Source organism: Balaenoptera ricei, chromosome 11 (assembly GCF_028023285.1).
Source record: "Balaenoptera ricei isolate mBalRic1 chromosome 11, mBalRic1.hap2, whole genome shotgun sequence".
Lineage (NCBI taxonomy): Eukaryota > Metazoa > Chordata > Mammalia > Artiodactyla > Balaenopteridae > Balaenoptera > Balaenoptera ricei.
This window is the reverse complement of record NC_082649.1, coordinates 751,356-765,945: the sequence shown is the minus strand read 5'-3', so window position 1 is coordinate 765,945 and position 14,590 is coordinate 751,356. Positions and strand designations below refer to the sequence as shown.

Genomic DNA, 14,590 nt, shown 5'->3' with positions numbered 1-14,590 from the left:
TATTTTCTCATAATATACAAAGTCCAGAGGTGGTGGACTCCACGGTTGGCTGAGTCCGTGGCTCAGAAGTGTCCCTGAGATGTAAGGAGCCTGGGTTTGCTGTTCTGCTGCCCTTGGAGGCGCACTGATCTCCTTCATAACTGCAGAGTGGCGTTAGAGGTTTCTAGTGTCGCGACGACAGTAATACACAGGAAATAATAGTGTTAAAATGAAGATCCAGTATTGTTGAAACTGTAATAATACCCAGGAAATAATGAAGCTCGGTAAAGTCTGAGGGCAGAAAGACACTGTCTCTTCTCAGTTCTCCTTAAAAGCGTGGAGGCCTTGCCCAGAAATGCTCCAGCAGCTCTTTCCTCAGACACTGTGGTCAAAACCCAGTCACTCGATCAATAGCAAGGGGAGCACGGTCAGCACACTGCTTAGGATTACTGATGTTCGGGCTCGTGAAGGCGTGGGCGCCCCGCTCTGCAGGTGCTTCTGTCTGCGAGCGGGCAGGGGATGTCGGCTCTCGGGCTGACGGCGGGCCCCTGGTGTGGTCTGGATCGAGCTGTCTGACCTCTCTGTGACAGAGTGTTGTCATCCTTGATGTAACGTGTCTTATTCTTGTACGGCTGATTCCTAATCACTCTTTTTCCAATTTAAATGTACAGTAAGATTGGTAAGAGTTGAATGTCTTCAGGAAGAAATCACTCTAAAATAAACTCGTTCTTAGGGGTGATTATGAGGGTTTGAGAACTAGGACTTAGTGTTCTGACCAAGAGATCCAGTACCTTTCAGACTCTTGACCCGTTTAGGTGCTTGAAGGAGCTGTGTGTACAAGAAGTGCAGTGGGTGGGGTGGATTAATGCTTCAGATCTCAGTGGAGGGCTCTCACGTGGCCCCTTCCAAATGTCGCCACTCACACTAATGCCAGCACTCAGGGTCAGCCCCTGCCCCGCCGGCTGTGCTTGAAGGGACGCACAGGGGTGCAGAGCCCATGGAGTCCTGAGGAGGACGGCGTGGGGAGGGGCTCCCGGGGCAGCAGAGTCCTCTCGTAGAGCCCCCCGAGACTTCAGGCCTTTATCCTGTGATGAAGCAGACCCTGTACATGTGTAAAAACAACAACCTAGGGCATTATAGGTGAGATATTACTAAGGTTTAAGGATCAGATCAACTTTAAGTGTGGGAAGTTCTAGATGGTTGGGATTTGTTATCTTTCAATACCGCCAGTTTAAGCATCCTAACAGTATAGGATATAACCTTTTGTTTTTTAACTTTTTTTATAGCTTTATTGAGAAATAATTAACAAATTTGTAAGATGTTTAAAGTGTATGTCTTAGCGATTTGATATACGTATACATTGTAAAAGGAGTCCCACCATCTCGGTAACTAACACATTCATCACTTCACATAGTTACTTTTTTTTTTTTTTTTGGTGAGAACATTTAATTTCTGTTCTCTCTATGGCATTATCACCTATAGTCACATATTACACATTAGATCCTCAGACCTTATTCATCTCGTGAGTGAAAGTTTCTCCCTCTCCCTATTCCCCCGCCTCCAGGCAACCACTTTCCTGCTCTATTTCTATAGTTTGACTTTTTTTTTAATATTTCACATATTTTGCACATCTGATAAGGGGCTTATATTTGCACATCTGACAAGTGGTTAATATCCAAAATATATAAAGAAGCCTACAACTCAATAGCAAAAAAAAAAGCCAGTCTGATTAAAAAATGGGCAGAGGATCCGGACATTTTTCCAAAGAAGACATACGAATGCCAACACGCACATGAAAAGGTGCTGAACATCACTAATCATCAGGGAAATGCAAAGCAAAACCACAGTGAAATCACCTCACACCTGTCAGAATGGCTCTCTTGTTACTTGAATGGCTCACAACAAATAACGAGTGTTGGAAAAGGTGTGGAGGAAAGGGAACCCTCCTGCGCTGTTGGTGGGAACGTAAATTGGTGCAGCCACTGTGCAGAACAGCAGGGAGGTCCTCAAAAAATTAAGAATAGAGCTACCGTATGACCCAGCAGTCCCACTTCTGGGTATTTATCCAAAGAAAATGAAAACAGAATCTCAAAGTTATCTGCACCCCATGTTCACTGCAGCATTATTTACAATAGCCAAGATATGGGAACAACCTAAGTGTGCATCCACGGACAAGGGGTTAAAGGAGTTGTACGTGTGGGTGCCCAGGCTCGCATTGTTGCTCAGGAACACGGGAATGTTACTCAGCCGTGAGAAAGAGGGCAATCCTGTCATCTGCAACAGCGTGGGTGGACCTTGATCTCAGTATGCCAGACAGGAAGACAAAGTTTTTTTCTTTTTTTAAAACTAAACCCATTGAGTAGTACTTAGCTGTCAGACCTGTGGGGACTGCGTGGCCTTAGCCATCTCAGCGTGGCATACAACTTCTGTATTTTTTAGTTTCATGTCTGCATTTGGTGCCTCTTTGCTTTATTTGCTGTCATTGTCTCAGAGCCTTTTTTGTCCTGTCATACTTAACTCCAGCTACTCTTCTTACCTTGTGCTTTGATGATGGGTAGGAACCACCCAACTAGAGTAAAGCTGCAGGGCCCGAGCGAGGGAGAGAAGCTCAGTTTGGCTCCCCAGAGGCCCTTTTTGCTGCTTTGTGGTCAGTTGTGTCTTCAGTCTCTGAGTGTGGACCTGACCCTTGTTAGGTGAGAATTTCATGGAGTTGAATAATTTATAAAGACTGTTAATAGCAGGGACTTAGTTGGTATCAGGTGATTCTGTGGTATTTTTGATTCTGTTAAGACTATTTAACTTCAGGACTGCGTAGAGCGCCACGTTGACAAAAAAGCAGTAGGTGGGCCACCATGCACTTCTTTGCACTGATGAGGCCCCACTGGTGCACCAGGCTGCCCTTTCCAGCTTAGACAGCTCCCTGGGCGGACACCTCCCGCCGGTGAAGGTAGAACTGTGGCTCGTGGCCCTTGCCTGTCAGAGCGAGCGGGAGGCTCCTGGGTGCCTCCCTGGGGCTCAGCTAAGTCTCCACTCAGCCGCATATTCCCCCAGAGTTCCAACGCGGAGGCATGAAGTATAAATAAATAAAATGATAAAAACTTCCGAAGGTGACAGGATTTTATTACTAAGTAAAGTATCAAACCAGCATGAAGAATCTGAACCAAAATAAAGTTCAAAAAATGCAGTTCTCCAACTCCCTCTCAAAGACTGTGGTGACAATGACCAACGTGCTTATGGAGCACACACTCGGAGGCACACCTGCTCACACATATCCCCCAAGAAGATTGAGGCTACAGTTGTTCTTCACTCTTGAAGCCAGTGAGGAAAGATTAAGGTTGACTTGGTCTCCGAGTTACCAAGACTTAGGTGATGCCAGCTTGGTATCCACAGCTCCCTTAGTCTCATCTCACCTTGTCTGTTACTCCCATGTTAAACAGACCTTTTCTTCCCCTAATTAAGGAAAACTCTGTGGTGAGAGAGGTTAAGTGTAACAGGAGGGAACATGGGATCTCCTGGCCGAGATGCCGGCCTCCGTGTCCAGATGCAGGGTTTCCAGGGGAGATCGTGGAGAGCTGTGTTTCGGACTTATGTCCCTTGCCCTCTGGGGGAGAATGGGGACAAAGGAGCCAGTAGAGAAGAGGAGGGGGGGCGAGAGCTGCTGGAGAGTGTGACGGGCTTCCCGGCCACCCGGTCAGGGCCCCCAAGCCCAGGTGAGCACCTCCCTCTCCCTGGAGAGAGTGGGCTCCAGGCCTTTTCCAGTTGTGCCCAAGGGGACTGGTCACCTGCAAGGCGAGGGGCTCCGGCGGGCAGTGCTCGTGGGTGGAGGTGGGATGTTGCCCTTGGACAAGGCTGCCTAACTTCTGAAATGAGGCTGTGTCTGTGATAATGCAGCATCGGGACTCTCAGAGAAGTCATCAGACTTGCACACCTTTTCTTCCAGGCTGGGGATAATTTCTCCCACTGAATAAATTTTAGAGACAAAATAATTTTGTGTCCCATATGGGGGTGGGGAACAATTTCAGTCAGAGGGGAACGAGGTAAAAACGACCAGGATGTTTGCAGGAAACTGTGACCCCTTTGAAGTTGCTGGAGCTTCGGCTTCGAGGATTAGGGTAGCAGAAATGAGTCCTGAGAGAGAAGCAGGTTTGGGAAATGGAGGGACTTGACCACAGAGCTTGGACTTCATTCTGCAGGCAGAGGGTGGGCACTGTAAGGACTGCTCGCTCACAGGCCCTCAGTGGGCCGTGTCCTGCCCACTTCCATGTGCTCTCAGACACAGCTTGCTCACCTCCAGCGTGGAGCCTGACACCTCTGGTAGATACTTAATTCGTGTTCGAACGAATAGATAAATGAACTGATCGAGAAGTTGACCTTAAAAATGTGGGCAAGAAAGTGAGGTACAGATAAGGGAGTGTCAGTTAGTGTAAGCTTTTCTTGAAATTGATCTAGACGTGGACATAGAAACATGGGTACTATATAGATCTGATTTTATCAGTAGGCGTCATCAGGCATCAGTGTGTCTTAAAATAACTTTCATACAGGTCTTTAACAAAAAGCATTTTAACAAGTTGATTTACTGTTTTTAATTTCAGTGTACCCAAATTTTGATTTTTATCTACTGAGTAGGAAATGATTTCATGTTTGGATAGATTTCATGAAGTATCAACTCAGCCTCTTTAAATCATATTCTTTTTTTGATGTAATTTCTGTATTTTAACTAATTTCCTATCTTACATGTACAGTCAAAGTTTTTATGTTAAGTTAGCTGAGGTGTAGGAAGTATATTTTTTTACACACACAAACATAGGCTCCATAATGTACCATGTATCATTGTAATGGTTTGTATTCATGTTTATTACTGTTGGTTACATCTTTGTAGTAATAGCACTCAAAATATATCTTAAACCTTTTCCTCCCTCAGAGGTAAATTTCCCCAGAAGGACTTAGAAATGCTGTTCCCTGGAATGAGTGCTGATTTTACAAGTGAGAACTTTTCGGCTGCCTGGTACCTCATAGAGAACCACTCCAACGCCAGGTTAGTGGGTGCTGGGCTGTGTTGTGTGGTTTCATGCAGTGCAGCTCATCAGACTTGAGGTAACGTGGGTTTCCCTCTGGCTTTGCTGCTTAGCAGCCCTTTGACCTCAGCTGAGCTCATGAACATCTCAGAGTATCTGTTTCCGTATTTATAAAATGGGATCATTAATCAGAGGACCCCTATTTCCTACTATCATGTTCTTTCTATATGTTTTGTTATTTATGCCACCCATTAAAACTTTGGAGTCTCAGCTGTGTCCTGTGTCTGAATGTGATCCCCCTCCCTACTCAGGTAACAGAATTCTCGAGTGCTGGTTTAAAACGAGGAACACACCTCCTTCCCTGACCAGAGAGCAAAGGAAGATGAGTTATTTATCATCTTGCAAAGACTTGGCTTAAAATTAGCCAAAAAATAAACAAGGGTCATGTATCCAATTAAAGTGCTCCTTTGTGTCTGCTACTTATAGTTTACCCACCCTCTGTACAAGAGCAGGTCTGTAACTTTTTCTCAAGACTGGCTTAAAACAGTTACATTTAGTAAAAATGTTTTAATAAATCAATGGCTTATTGTTTAAAATTTGTATTCTTGAAAAGCCAACTTGTTAAAATATACCTTAGGAGAAATTCTTCCCTCACCTATTGGGATGAAAACCATTATAGAAAACAGGAAAAGTTGGTATATACCTAGAGTAAATTTGGCCTGATAAATTTTTAGAGCAAATGCCTGTCACTTTCTTTGTGAAAGATGGTTCTGAGTTCACATTATAGACGTGCTTTTCTGTCACCATGTCAGGATTGATCTCTGTTCTCTGTGTAGGGCCATCTTGGCATTCAAGAATATAGTTAACGTTTTATATAGCCAGATTTTCTTAGCTCAGGTGGAAATAAAACTTCTGAAATACAGAGATCTGACTATTTTTTCTGTGCCTGAGATATAAAGATGAAATAGTGTGATCTGTTTAGTTATTTAAATTTTGAGTTGACCCCCAGGTTTCCTGTAATTTCACTGTTAATGGCGGGGCCTGGTCGTGATGGGCTGAAGAGTCAGCGTGCTCAGCTTGTGTCCAGAGCACAGCAGTGGACGTCCAGGGGGTCCTCCTTAGTCCTGGCACCCAGCACTGCATGGTCCAGGTCTCCCCATCTGGGAGACGCTCTTCAAAACTCCTTACCTGGCAAATCCTGTGTGTGATTTGGGTCGATTATAAGAATGTGTCCATGTGTATTTACTTCCCAGGGGTCTGACATATGAGGGCTACAGATCTCCTTGTATAGCTGCTGTAACTTTGGCGTTCATAACATGTAAAGGTTTAGATCTAGGTAAGAATTTGAAAGCTTGGTTTCATCTGATTACATATTGTATCAGTCTGTATCTTTCCAGGGTAGGCTTCAGTATTTCACACTTGATGCATTATCTTCTTGTGGTTTCTTCATTTCACTTCAGTTTTGAACAGCTCAGAATGGCCGTCACCCACCTGAAGAGGCAGGCTAACAAGAAGAGCGAGGGCAGCCTGGCGTGCGTGAAAGGGGGACTCAGTACTTTCTTTGAGGCACAGGACGCCCTCTCAGGTAAGGTGACCCTCAGCCATCTGCTGGGGCTTCCCCGCGGACACCCGGCCCTGCACGTACGGAGTGTTTGCAGGCTGTGGCGCTGAGGCCGTGTCCCTGGAGCGGAGCTCTGCAGTGGCCACCAGTCAGTCTTTGCGGCCGGGCTGGGTTCTCTTTGAAGGCTTGGTACCTTAAGTATTTGTCCCTGAGGCTTTGCTCACCCATCAGACACGTGTGAAATAGGAGACCACGCTGCCTCCCCGCAGTGCCGGGTGTCCAGTTAAATCCCAAGGGTAGAATTCTAGAATTTTAAAAATCCTTGTACAGCCATCAGTATCTTGCACATGGGACTAATTCTGTAGATGTGACCCATTGTGTGTTTGGTCTGGGAAGAACTGGTGATAACGTGTCCTTTCTTTGTAGCCATCGCCCCACCAGCCCCGCACGGTAGCTAACTCCCCCATCCATGTACTCATCCTTACATGGGAGGGAAATTGTATTCAATAGAAATGGTGTGGCTTTAGACATTTCAAGGGAAGATGTTGGGTAGGTTATTTAATTTTTTTCTTTCTCTTAAACTACCTTTAATTAATAGAAATCAAATTATTGTTTATCTAGTAAAAAGTAAGATATATTAAAAAAAAAAAAGTAAGCCCAATTCTTTTTAAAAACAAAGACACCTGTAACTAAGTACCTGTATAGCTAAGTACCTATAACCCTAACTGTAGACTAAGAGGCCACACCTTCTTCAATTCAGTAAGTTTTTAAAATTAATTCATACTGTTACAGTTCGGATGTCCTATTATCTTTTTTAAAACCCTTCTCCTCCTGGGCCAGACACGCTTGGTTGCCTTTTGACAAGTTACATGTGCATCTGGTACAGCTCTCTGCACGTAGAAGTTAGGTCTTTGAAGGAGTGAATTGTGAATGCCTGGGAGGGAGCTGAGAAGTCAGGTGAACTTTGATAAAGTCTCTGTGCCCTGCGTTTTTTGATGGTGTTATTTTCTTCTTTCTTTGTGCTTATTGATATTCTAAGTTGTCAGTGGTGCTATGTCAGCAGCAGAAACTTGAGCATAAATGAACTGAGTTTAGTGTTCTCGAGTTAAACGAAGTTATCGATATGCCTGGTAGCTGTGCACGTGGTAATTTGCCATATGTGATTAGCAGTTCTCATAACTATTGTAATTACAATACTTCCTTAGCAAAAACATGCTTGACTCTTCTCTCCACCCTTTTTTTGTTAACATATGTATTTGTAAACACATGTATACTTGTATTCATTTATTTATGGTTTTACTTATGTAAATGGCTTCAGTCCTGGCAGATTTCAAGAGGTTTTATTTGGTGCATTAAATTTAGTCTCATTTATTAGACATTTGTCCTAGAAGTATACTGGTAATTTAAAGTTTAGCAAAGATGATAATGCTGACCAACTACTAATAAGCGAGTGACTCTATGGCGTATAGAAAATGATTTTAATGGTAAATTAGAAAATTTTAGACACACATATATCTAGCTTTTCTATTTTTTGATGTAAATGTACATTACAAAAAATATTAAACAGACAAATAATCAAGAACGACTTGAAACCCTACTGTAGGGATAATCACAGTAACATTTTGATGTATTTCCTTTTGGTCTTTTTCCCCCTCAGCTTATATGAGTGCATATTACAAAATTGGAATTATATTGTGTATATAGTTGTGTGTGCTAGAAATCTTTTATACTTTAGCTGGCTCCTCTGAGTAATTCTTTTCCTATACTTTAGCATTTGATTTGTTTTATTAGTAGCTCTTTAAAAATTTTTTCAACTATAGTCTTAATTGAAATTGAACTGTAGTTTTAAAAAATGCTTTTTCGATCAGGTTTTGGTGTTACTGTTATACAGAATCATGTGGATCTGTACGAGTATATGTTCGTACTGTGAAGTGGGTTATGTAGATTAGGAATTATTTGAAATTTGAGAGCGTTAATACATTGAAAGAGCTAATAAGCTGTCTGCTCAGGTAATTAGCTTTACTCTCCTATTATGAAAAATTTCAAGCATGCTAAGAGTAGAGAGAACAGTACTATCACTTCCGTATATACCTGTCACCTAGATTTAGCAGGTCATATTTTTCCATACTCGCCTCATCGGAGGTTTCGAGGCTGCTTGGTTTGTGTTTGCTGATCTCAGGCAGCACGGCCTTCCTCTCCTGTGCGCTTCAGTGTGAGTCCCCTGATGAGGACGTTGCGTACTCGACCACAGCCCCGCAACCACAGCTCGGAAAGTTCCAGTAATCCGTCGGCATCATTCAAGGCCCCAAATTCAAATTTCCCCAGTTACACTTACTTGGTTTGTCCAAACCAAGATCCACATAAGACCCAGGCAGTTCATTTGGTGTTTTTTTTTTTTCTGTCTCTTAAGCCTCTTTTAAACTAGAACAGTCCTTTCACCTTCGCTACCTGTCTTCATTTTTTTCATGCTATTGATTTGTTGAAGACACGAGGCTGTTTGTCCTGTAGGATATCCCATATTCTGGATTTGACTCATTACTTCCTCGGGGTACCATTAGCTTATTTTACTCTCTGTTGTATTGCTGGGACTTACCTGATTGGATACCAGTCAGGATTCAGTTTTGACCCTTGTGGCTACATGTGGTAGCATGTGCTTCCGATCTTATCCCATTGGGAGGCGTTAGTGTCTATTCCTCCTGGAGAGAGACCCTGGGGTGTATATATAGACACTGGCAGCGTGTATATAGATGCACTTTTGAAATCTCTGCTTTTTGTGTTCTGTGGATTTTGGTTTGGCTTTCTGAATTTCTCTATTTCATTAAGATTTTCATGCCTTTTAGAATTGCATTATAATTTAAAAGTCATTAAAATTTCATTGTAATAGGCCCTTGTCACCAATTTCATTCACTCGTGTGTCCTACTTCTTTGTTTACATTGATTCTTTTTTTTTTTTATAGATATATTTTTAATTAATTAATTTTTGGCTGTGTTGGATCTTCGTTGCTGTGCACGGACTTTCTCTAGTTGTGGCGAATGGGGGCTACTCTTCGTTGCGGTGCGCAGGCTTCTCATTGCGGTGACTTCTCTTGTTGTGGAGCACGGGCTCTAGGCACGCGGGCTTCAGTAGCTGTGGCTCGCGGCCTCTAGAGCGCAGTCTTAGTAGTTGTGACGCATGGGCTTTGTTGCTCTATGGCATGTGGGATCTTCCTGGACCAGGGCTTGAACCCGTGTCCCCTGCATTGGCAGGCGGATTGTTAACCACTGCGCCACCAGGGAAGCCCACATTGATTCTTCAGTTATGCCTTTTTTGTGTTTTTAAAATTTGAAATTTTAATTTTCCTCTTCGATCTAGTAGTTTGTAGTGGATTTTTGTTTTTTAAAGTTAGTTTCTAGTCTAACTATATTATGAAAAGAAAATGTGTTTCTTGAGAGATACCAGTTTTCTGCAACTGCGTGTTCTTTTCAGGGCACACTGATTGGTGTATTATTATCAGTGCCTGATTAATTATGTTATTTAAGTCTAGGTTATTTATAATAAACATGCCAGACAAATCTCCCTCTTTAATTTTGACTCTGTCAGTTTTTCTCTGTATGTAAAACATGTTTCCTTTGTAACTTTTGATGCTTGGATTCTCTTGATACTAATATTACACTGTAAGGTAATAGTAATAGCTGCAAAATTGGGGCACTTCCCAGGACCACCGCAGGTTTGGTGATCAGCTGGAAGGACTCACAGAACTCACAGTTGTGTACTCACAGTTGTGGTTTATTACAGCGAAGGGAGACAACTTAGCTCAGCCTGGGGAAGGGCACCTGGGGTGGGGCCAGGCAGTCCCACCCACAGGGAGCCCTGGTTGTCCTCTCCGGTGGAGTCGTGTGGCACCGACCCTCCTGGTGGTGATGTGAGATGGCGGCGTGGAGTGTTGCACCCAAGCCTGGGGTCCGGAGTTTTTAATTGGAGCTCTGTCACATAGACACGAGCTGACTCCAACAGCTGGCCTCCATCTCCAGTCCCTCTGGAGATCGAGCCAATGCCAAGTGACCAAAGCCCTCACCATAAACCACATTGTCAGACTGTGCGGTGAGGCCCCATCACAGAAGATGCTTGAAGAGCTTAGAGGTGACCTTCCAGCAGCCGAGGGCAAAGGCCAACCCTCTCTTTGGGCAAGGTTAAATTCTTTACTGTACAGGATTAACATTCCATACCCTTCCTTTTGTATGCATTTGCTTGATGATATTATGCATTAAGTTCTTTTTAACCTTGAGAAATTTTGATTTTGTTTCTCTCTTATAAGCAAGAAATGGTAGGATTTATATTCTTTTATGCCGTTCTGAGAGGTTCTGCCTTTTCATAGAAGAATTTAAGCCGGGTACATTTATCATAAGTGAAACTTCTGTCCTTTTGTTCTGTTATTTTTTCTTTTTTCATTTTTACCTCTGCTATATGGACCATGTTGTTTGCAGATTTGGAAGAAATAGTCTTACATTTTATTACAGGTTGTCTCTGACTCCTGATGTGCATGACAACAGTTTGGCACATCTGCATTCCTCATGTGCTTTCCTTTTTTCTGGTCTTAACTTAATCTGAAGTCATAGACCCAGCTGCTTTTTTTTACCTTTTCTATTTTATGTTTCTGTTTCTAGATTTATTCTTGTCTTTTGCATTTAATTTCATATTTACCACAGTTACTTAAAATTTACCATTTATACACATACATTTCATTGGCTTTAATGTTTGTTGCCAGTTGTGTATATGTGTCATCTTTCCTCTTTGGATTTTTTGTTTTGTAACTCTTGTGCGTTATCTGTTGAATTCCTGCATGCAGAAGTGTCTCTTGCTTTCATACATGAGCAACCCCTTGGCCATAAGAGAATGACTTTTAAAACATTGATCCAGGGTCTTTTAGTGTCACAGAGAGGAAATCCTGAGCCAGAGTAATTCTTTATTACTTGTAGGTGACTTGTTTATTTTTCTGTCTGCCTAAATGCTTAAGATATATTTGTTTAGCCTTAAATTACTAAAAAAAAAAAAACCCCAAAACAAAAAAAACACCTTTTCAGGATATATTGGAATGTAGGTCTTGTTTTTATTCATTTTACCCAACACTTGATGAGCTTTTGGAGCCTGTAGACTCACACCTGCAGGCTCTGACGCTTCTCTTCTGCTCAGTCAGCTGTCACTCCCCGGGGTGTCTCTGAGAGGCCTCTTGCCCTGCCGCTTCCCTGCGCCGTGCCCAGGGGAGGAGCCCTCTGCTAGTTTCCCTCCCTCTCCTGTGCGCTGGGTGCTGGGAAATGGCCGTGCTTAAACAGTCCTTTCCTTAAAGAGGTGTTGGAGGTGAGGACAGTAGGGGAGACTCTGTAGTCTTGAAGACTTGGGAAAAAGTCTGCAGGTGTGTCATGTCTGGGCCACCCTGTGTTACAGAGTTAGCTGGATAAATACCTTTCTCTGCCCTTTTGATATCATCTGTGTTCTTCTCTTGACCGAGTGGACTTTTTTCATACACAGTCCAAGGATTTTTTTCAGTCCATCCCAGTCAGGTGTACCGTTGGCAGCAATTACCTTCTTGCGTGGCTTTCATTTATCTTTAAGGTTTTATGCTCTTTTCTTTATTCCTGTGTGTACCATGAGTATCTTAATTAGAATTTGGCAAGAAGTGTGTCTGGCATAACTAATCTGCCAATGTTAACCTCGGTGTGTTTATTATTATAGTTTTTTCTTTACCATATCCTGCAAAAATATTCCCAGCACCGTACTCCACTTTCCCGTGGCTGTCGCCCTGCTGTGCCCTTCCGGCCCTCACAGCCTTGAAGCCCAGGTTCTCCCCGCTTGCGGTGGTGCCTGTGGGGCCTCCTTACAGGAAAGGCCGGCTGTTCCTCAGTCCCTCTGACCCTCACCTGGCCAATCACTTGTTTTAGTGGCAGGTCCAGCCCCATCAACTGCTCCTTCTGAGAACAACTGTGGGCCTGGCCTCCTTTACCATACGCTAGGTGAGGGGTGGCCGAGGGAAGAGGCCCAGGCAGAGTGGCAGCGTGTGCTGCTCAGAACACGCATGGCCCTCCCTCCGTCCGTGTGTTGCTGCTGCTTCAGGAGTGGGTGCCACTCTGTTGAGGGATGCAGATAACCTCGGCACGCACTTATCCAGGACCCACTTGTCTTAAGTGGGCTCCTTTGTACCTGCTAGTCTTCGAAGGAGTAGTTGGAATTATGTTATTGTTGTTTTCAGTATAACTGAGGAAGGAAAGAATTCATAGAGTACCCAACCAATTTAGATGTAATTTATGTATGATTTAGCCACTCTGATAAAAATTGGGTAGAGTAAGAAGTAGAGAACTAAATGTTTGAAAAGCTGTATATAAATCTGAGTTATTAATGCATTTCACCCTAACCCTGCCTAGTGTCCTATCTTAGTATTATCCTCAGAGGTTGGCACCTGGACCAAGTTGGGCCACACCTGTCTTCGTACACGTCAGGAGCTAAACATGCCTGTTTTTCAAGAGTTGTTTAAGAAAACAAGGGAGAAGAATGTGTGCTAGAGGCCCCCTGTGGCCCCCAAAGCCCTCAATATTTACTGTGTGTTTCTTACAAAAGTAGTTTGCCAGTCTCTGGTGTAGCCTGAAATGCCTGCCGCACACAGGCCGGTCGCAGTGTTCAGCGGTTAGAGCCTGCAGCTAGCTCGTGGATGGCCGTGTGCCTGACACTCCTGAGGGGCTCCACCTGCACTCATGCCTTTCCTTAGTGCTCACCTAATAATGGCGTTATATAAATGCATACACAAATATTATGAATTCTTAAATTGAAATTAGAAAGTTCGATGTCCACATTCTGTTGGAGAGTTCAATAAAACAAATCATTTCTTTGAATCAGTAGGCAGTCTTTCTGTAACTGATTTTTCTTTGAGTAGAACTTTTCCATACATACTTTTTTGTTTCCCAAATATAGATTTATGGTGTTCAACTGCTTCACATATTTAAGTTTTAATACATGAGAAATTGTAACAAGCCTGTGACTGTGGACTGAGTTGCTCTTTTTTTTTCTTGAGGTTTTTCTGCTTATCAAGGTCACAATTTTTTTTTAAATTTATTTTTGGCTGCGTTGGGTCTTTGTTGCGGAGCGCCGGCTTTCTCTTGTGGCGAGCGGGAGCTACTCTTCGTTGTGGTGCGCGGGCTTCTCATTGCGGTGGCTTCTCTTGTTGCGGAGCACAGGCTCTAGGCGCATGGGCTTCAGTAGTTGTGGCATGAGGGCTCAGTAGTTGTGGCTCGCGGGCTCTAGAGCTCAGGCTCAGTAGTTGTGACGCAAGGGCTTAGTCGCAGGCTCAGTAGTTGTGACGCAAGGGCTTAGTTGCTCCGCGGCATGTGGGATCTTCCCGGACCAGGGCTCAAACCCGTGTCCCCTGCATTGGCAGGCGGATTCTTAACCACTGAGCCACCAGGGAAGCCCCCAAGTTGCTTATTGAGTTATACTATTTAAAAATGTTTTCAGAGAAAATAAAAGGTCAAGTGACCCAGACCTTGGGTTATTTGCATTAGTTTTCTGGAAAGTAGGATTGCCTTTATCAGATCCCAGTATCTCTGGGTCCTCATGCTGGCCGACAGCCTGAGGGGTCTGCTGTGTGGAGACGGGCGCAGGGAGCCGCTTTGTGGAGGAACAGGGCTGTGAGCGATGCAGCAGCCTGGCCCTGTGGAGCGGCGAGGGGCCTGTCGGTAGCAGAGAATGTGCCTGGGGACTGGTTTAGTGCAGACTCTCACTTAGGAGCAGCATGCGAGCGGAAGCTCTCAGGTGTAACCTCTTAACTGCCACCGATAGACCGGGAGTGGTGACCACCTAACAACATGCCACGTGGCCACTCGCCCCCTTCCAGCCAGGACCGTCAGGAACACAGCAGCCTTTGCTCAGGAGCAGTGCGAGCAGATGTGCTTGTTTGGAACATAGGCGTCCTTCTGGTTTCGCTTTTTAATATTTGGGCTTTTTTATCTCCGTTCCTTAAAGATAGGAAAGTTCTTTCCCATTTAACTTAATCAGTTCAAGGTATGTGGA

The 14,590-nt window shown here is 43.9% G+C and overlaps 1 protein-coding gene across 2 annotated transcripts in view; it reads left to right on the top strand.

Moving 5' to 3' along the window:
- The window catches only part of EXOC2 (exocyst complex component 2), a 156,064-nt gene that overhangs the window by 42,317 nt on the left and 99,157 nt on the right, over positions 1 to 14,590 (top strand). For both annotated transcript variants that reach the window (XM_059937762.1, XM_059937763.1), the window contains exons 5-6: positions 4,901 to 5,014; positions 6,455 to 6,579. In XM_059937762.1, the coding sequence (XP_059793745.1) occupies positions 4,901 to 5,014; positions 6,455 to 6,579 (239 nt within the window). The remainder of the gene's footprint in view (positions 1 to 4,900; positions 5,015 to 6,454; positions 6,580 to 14,590) is intronic.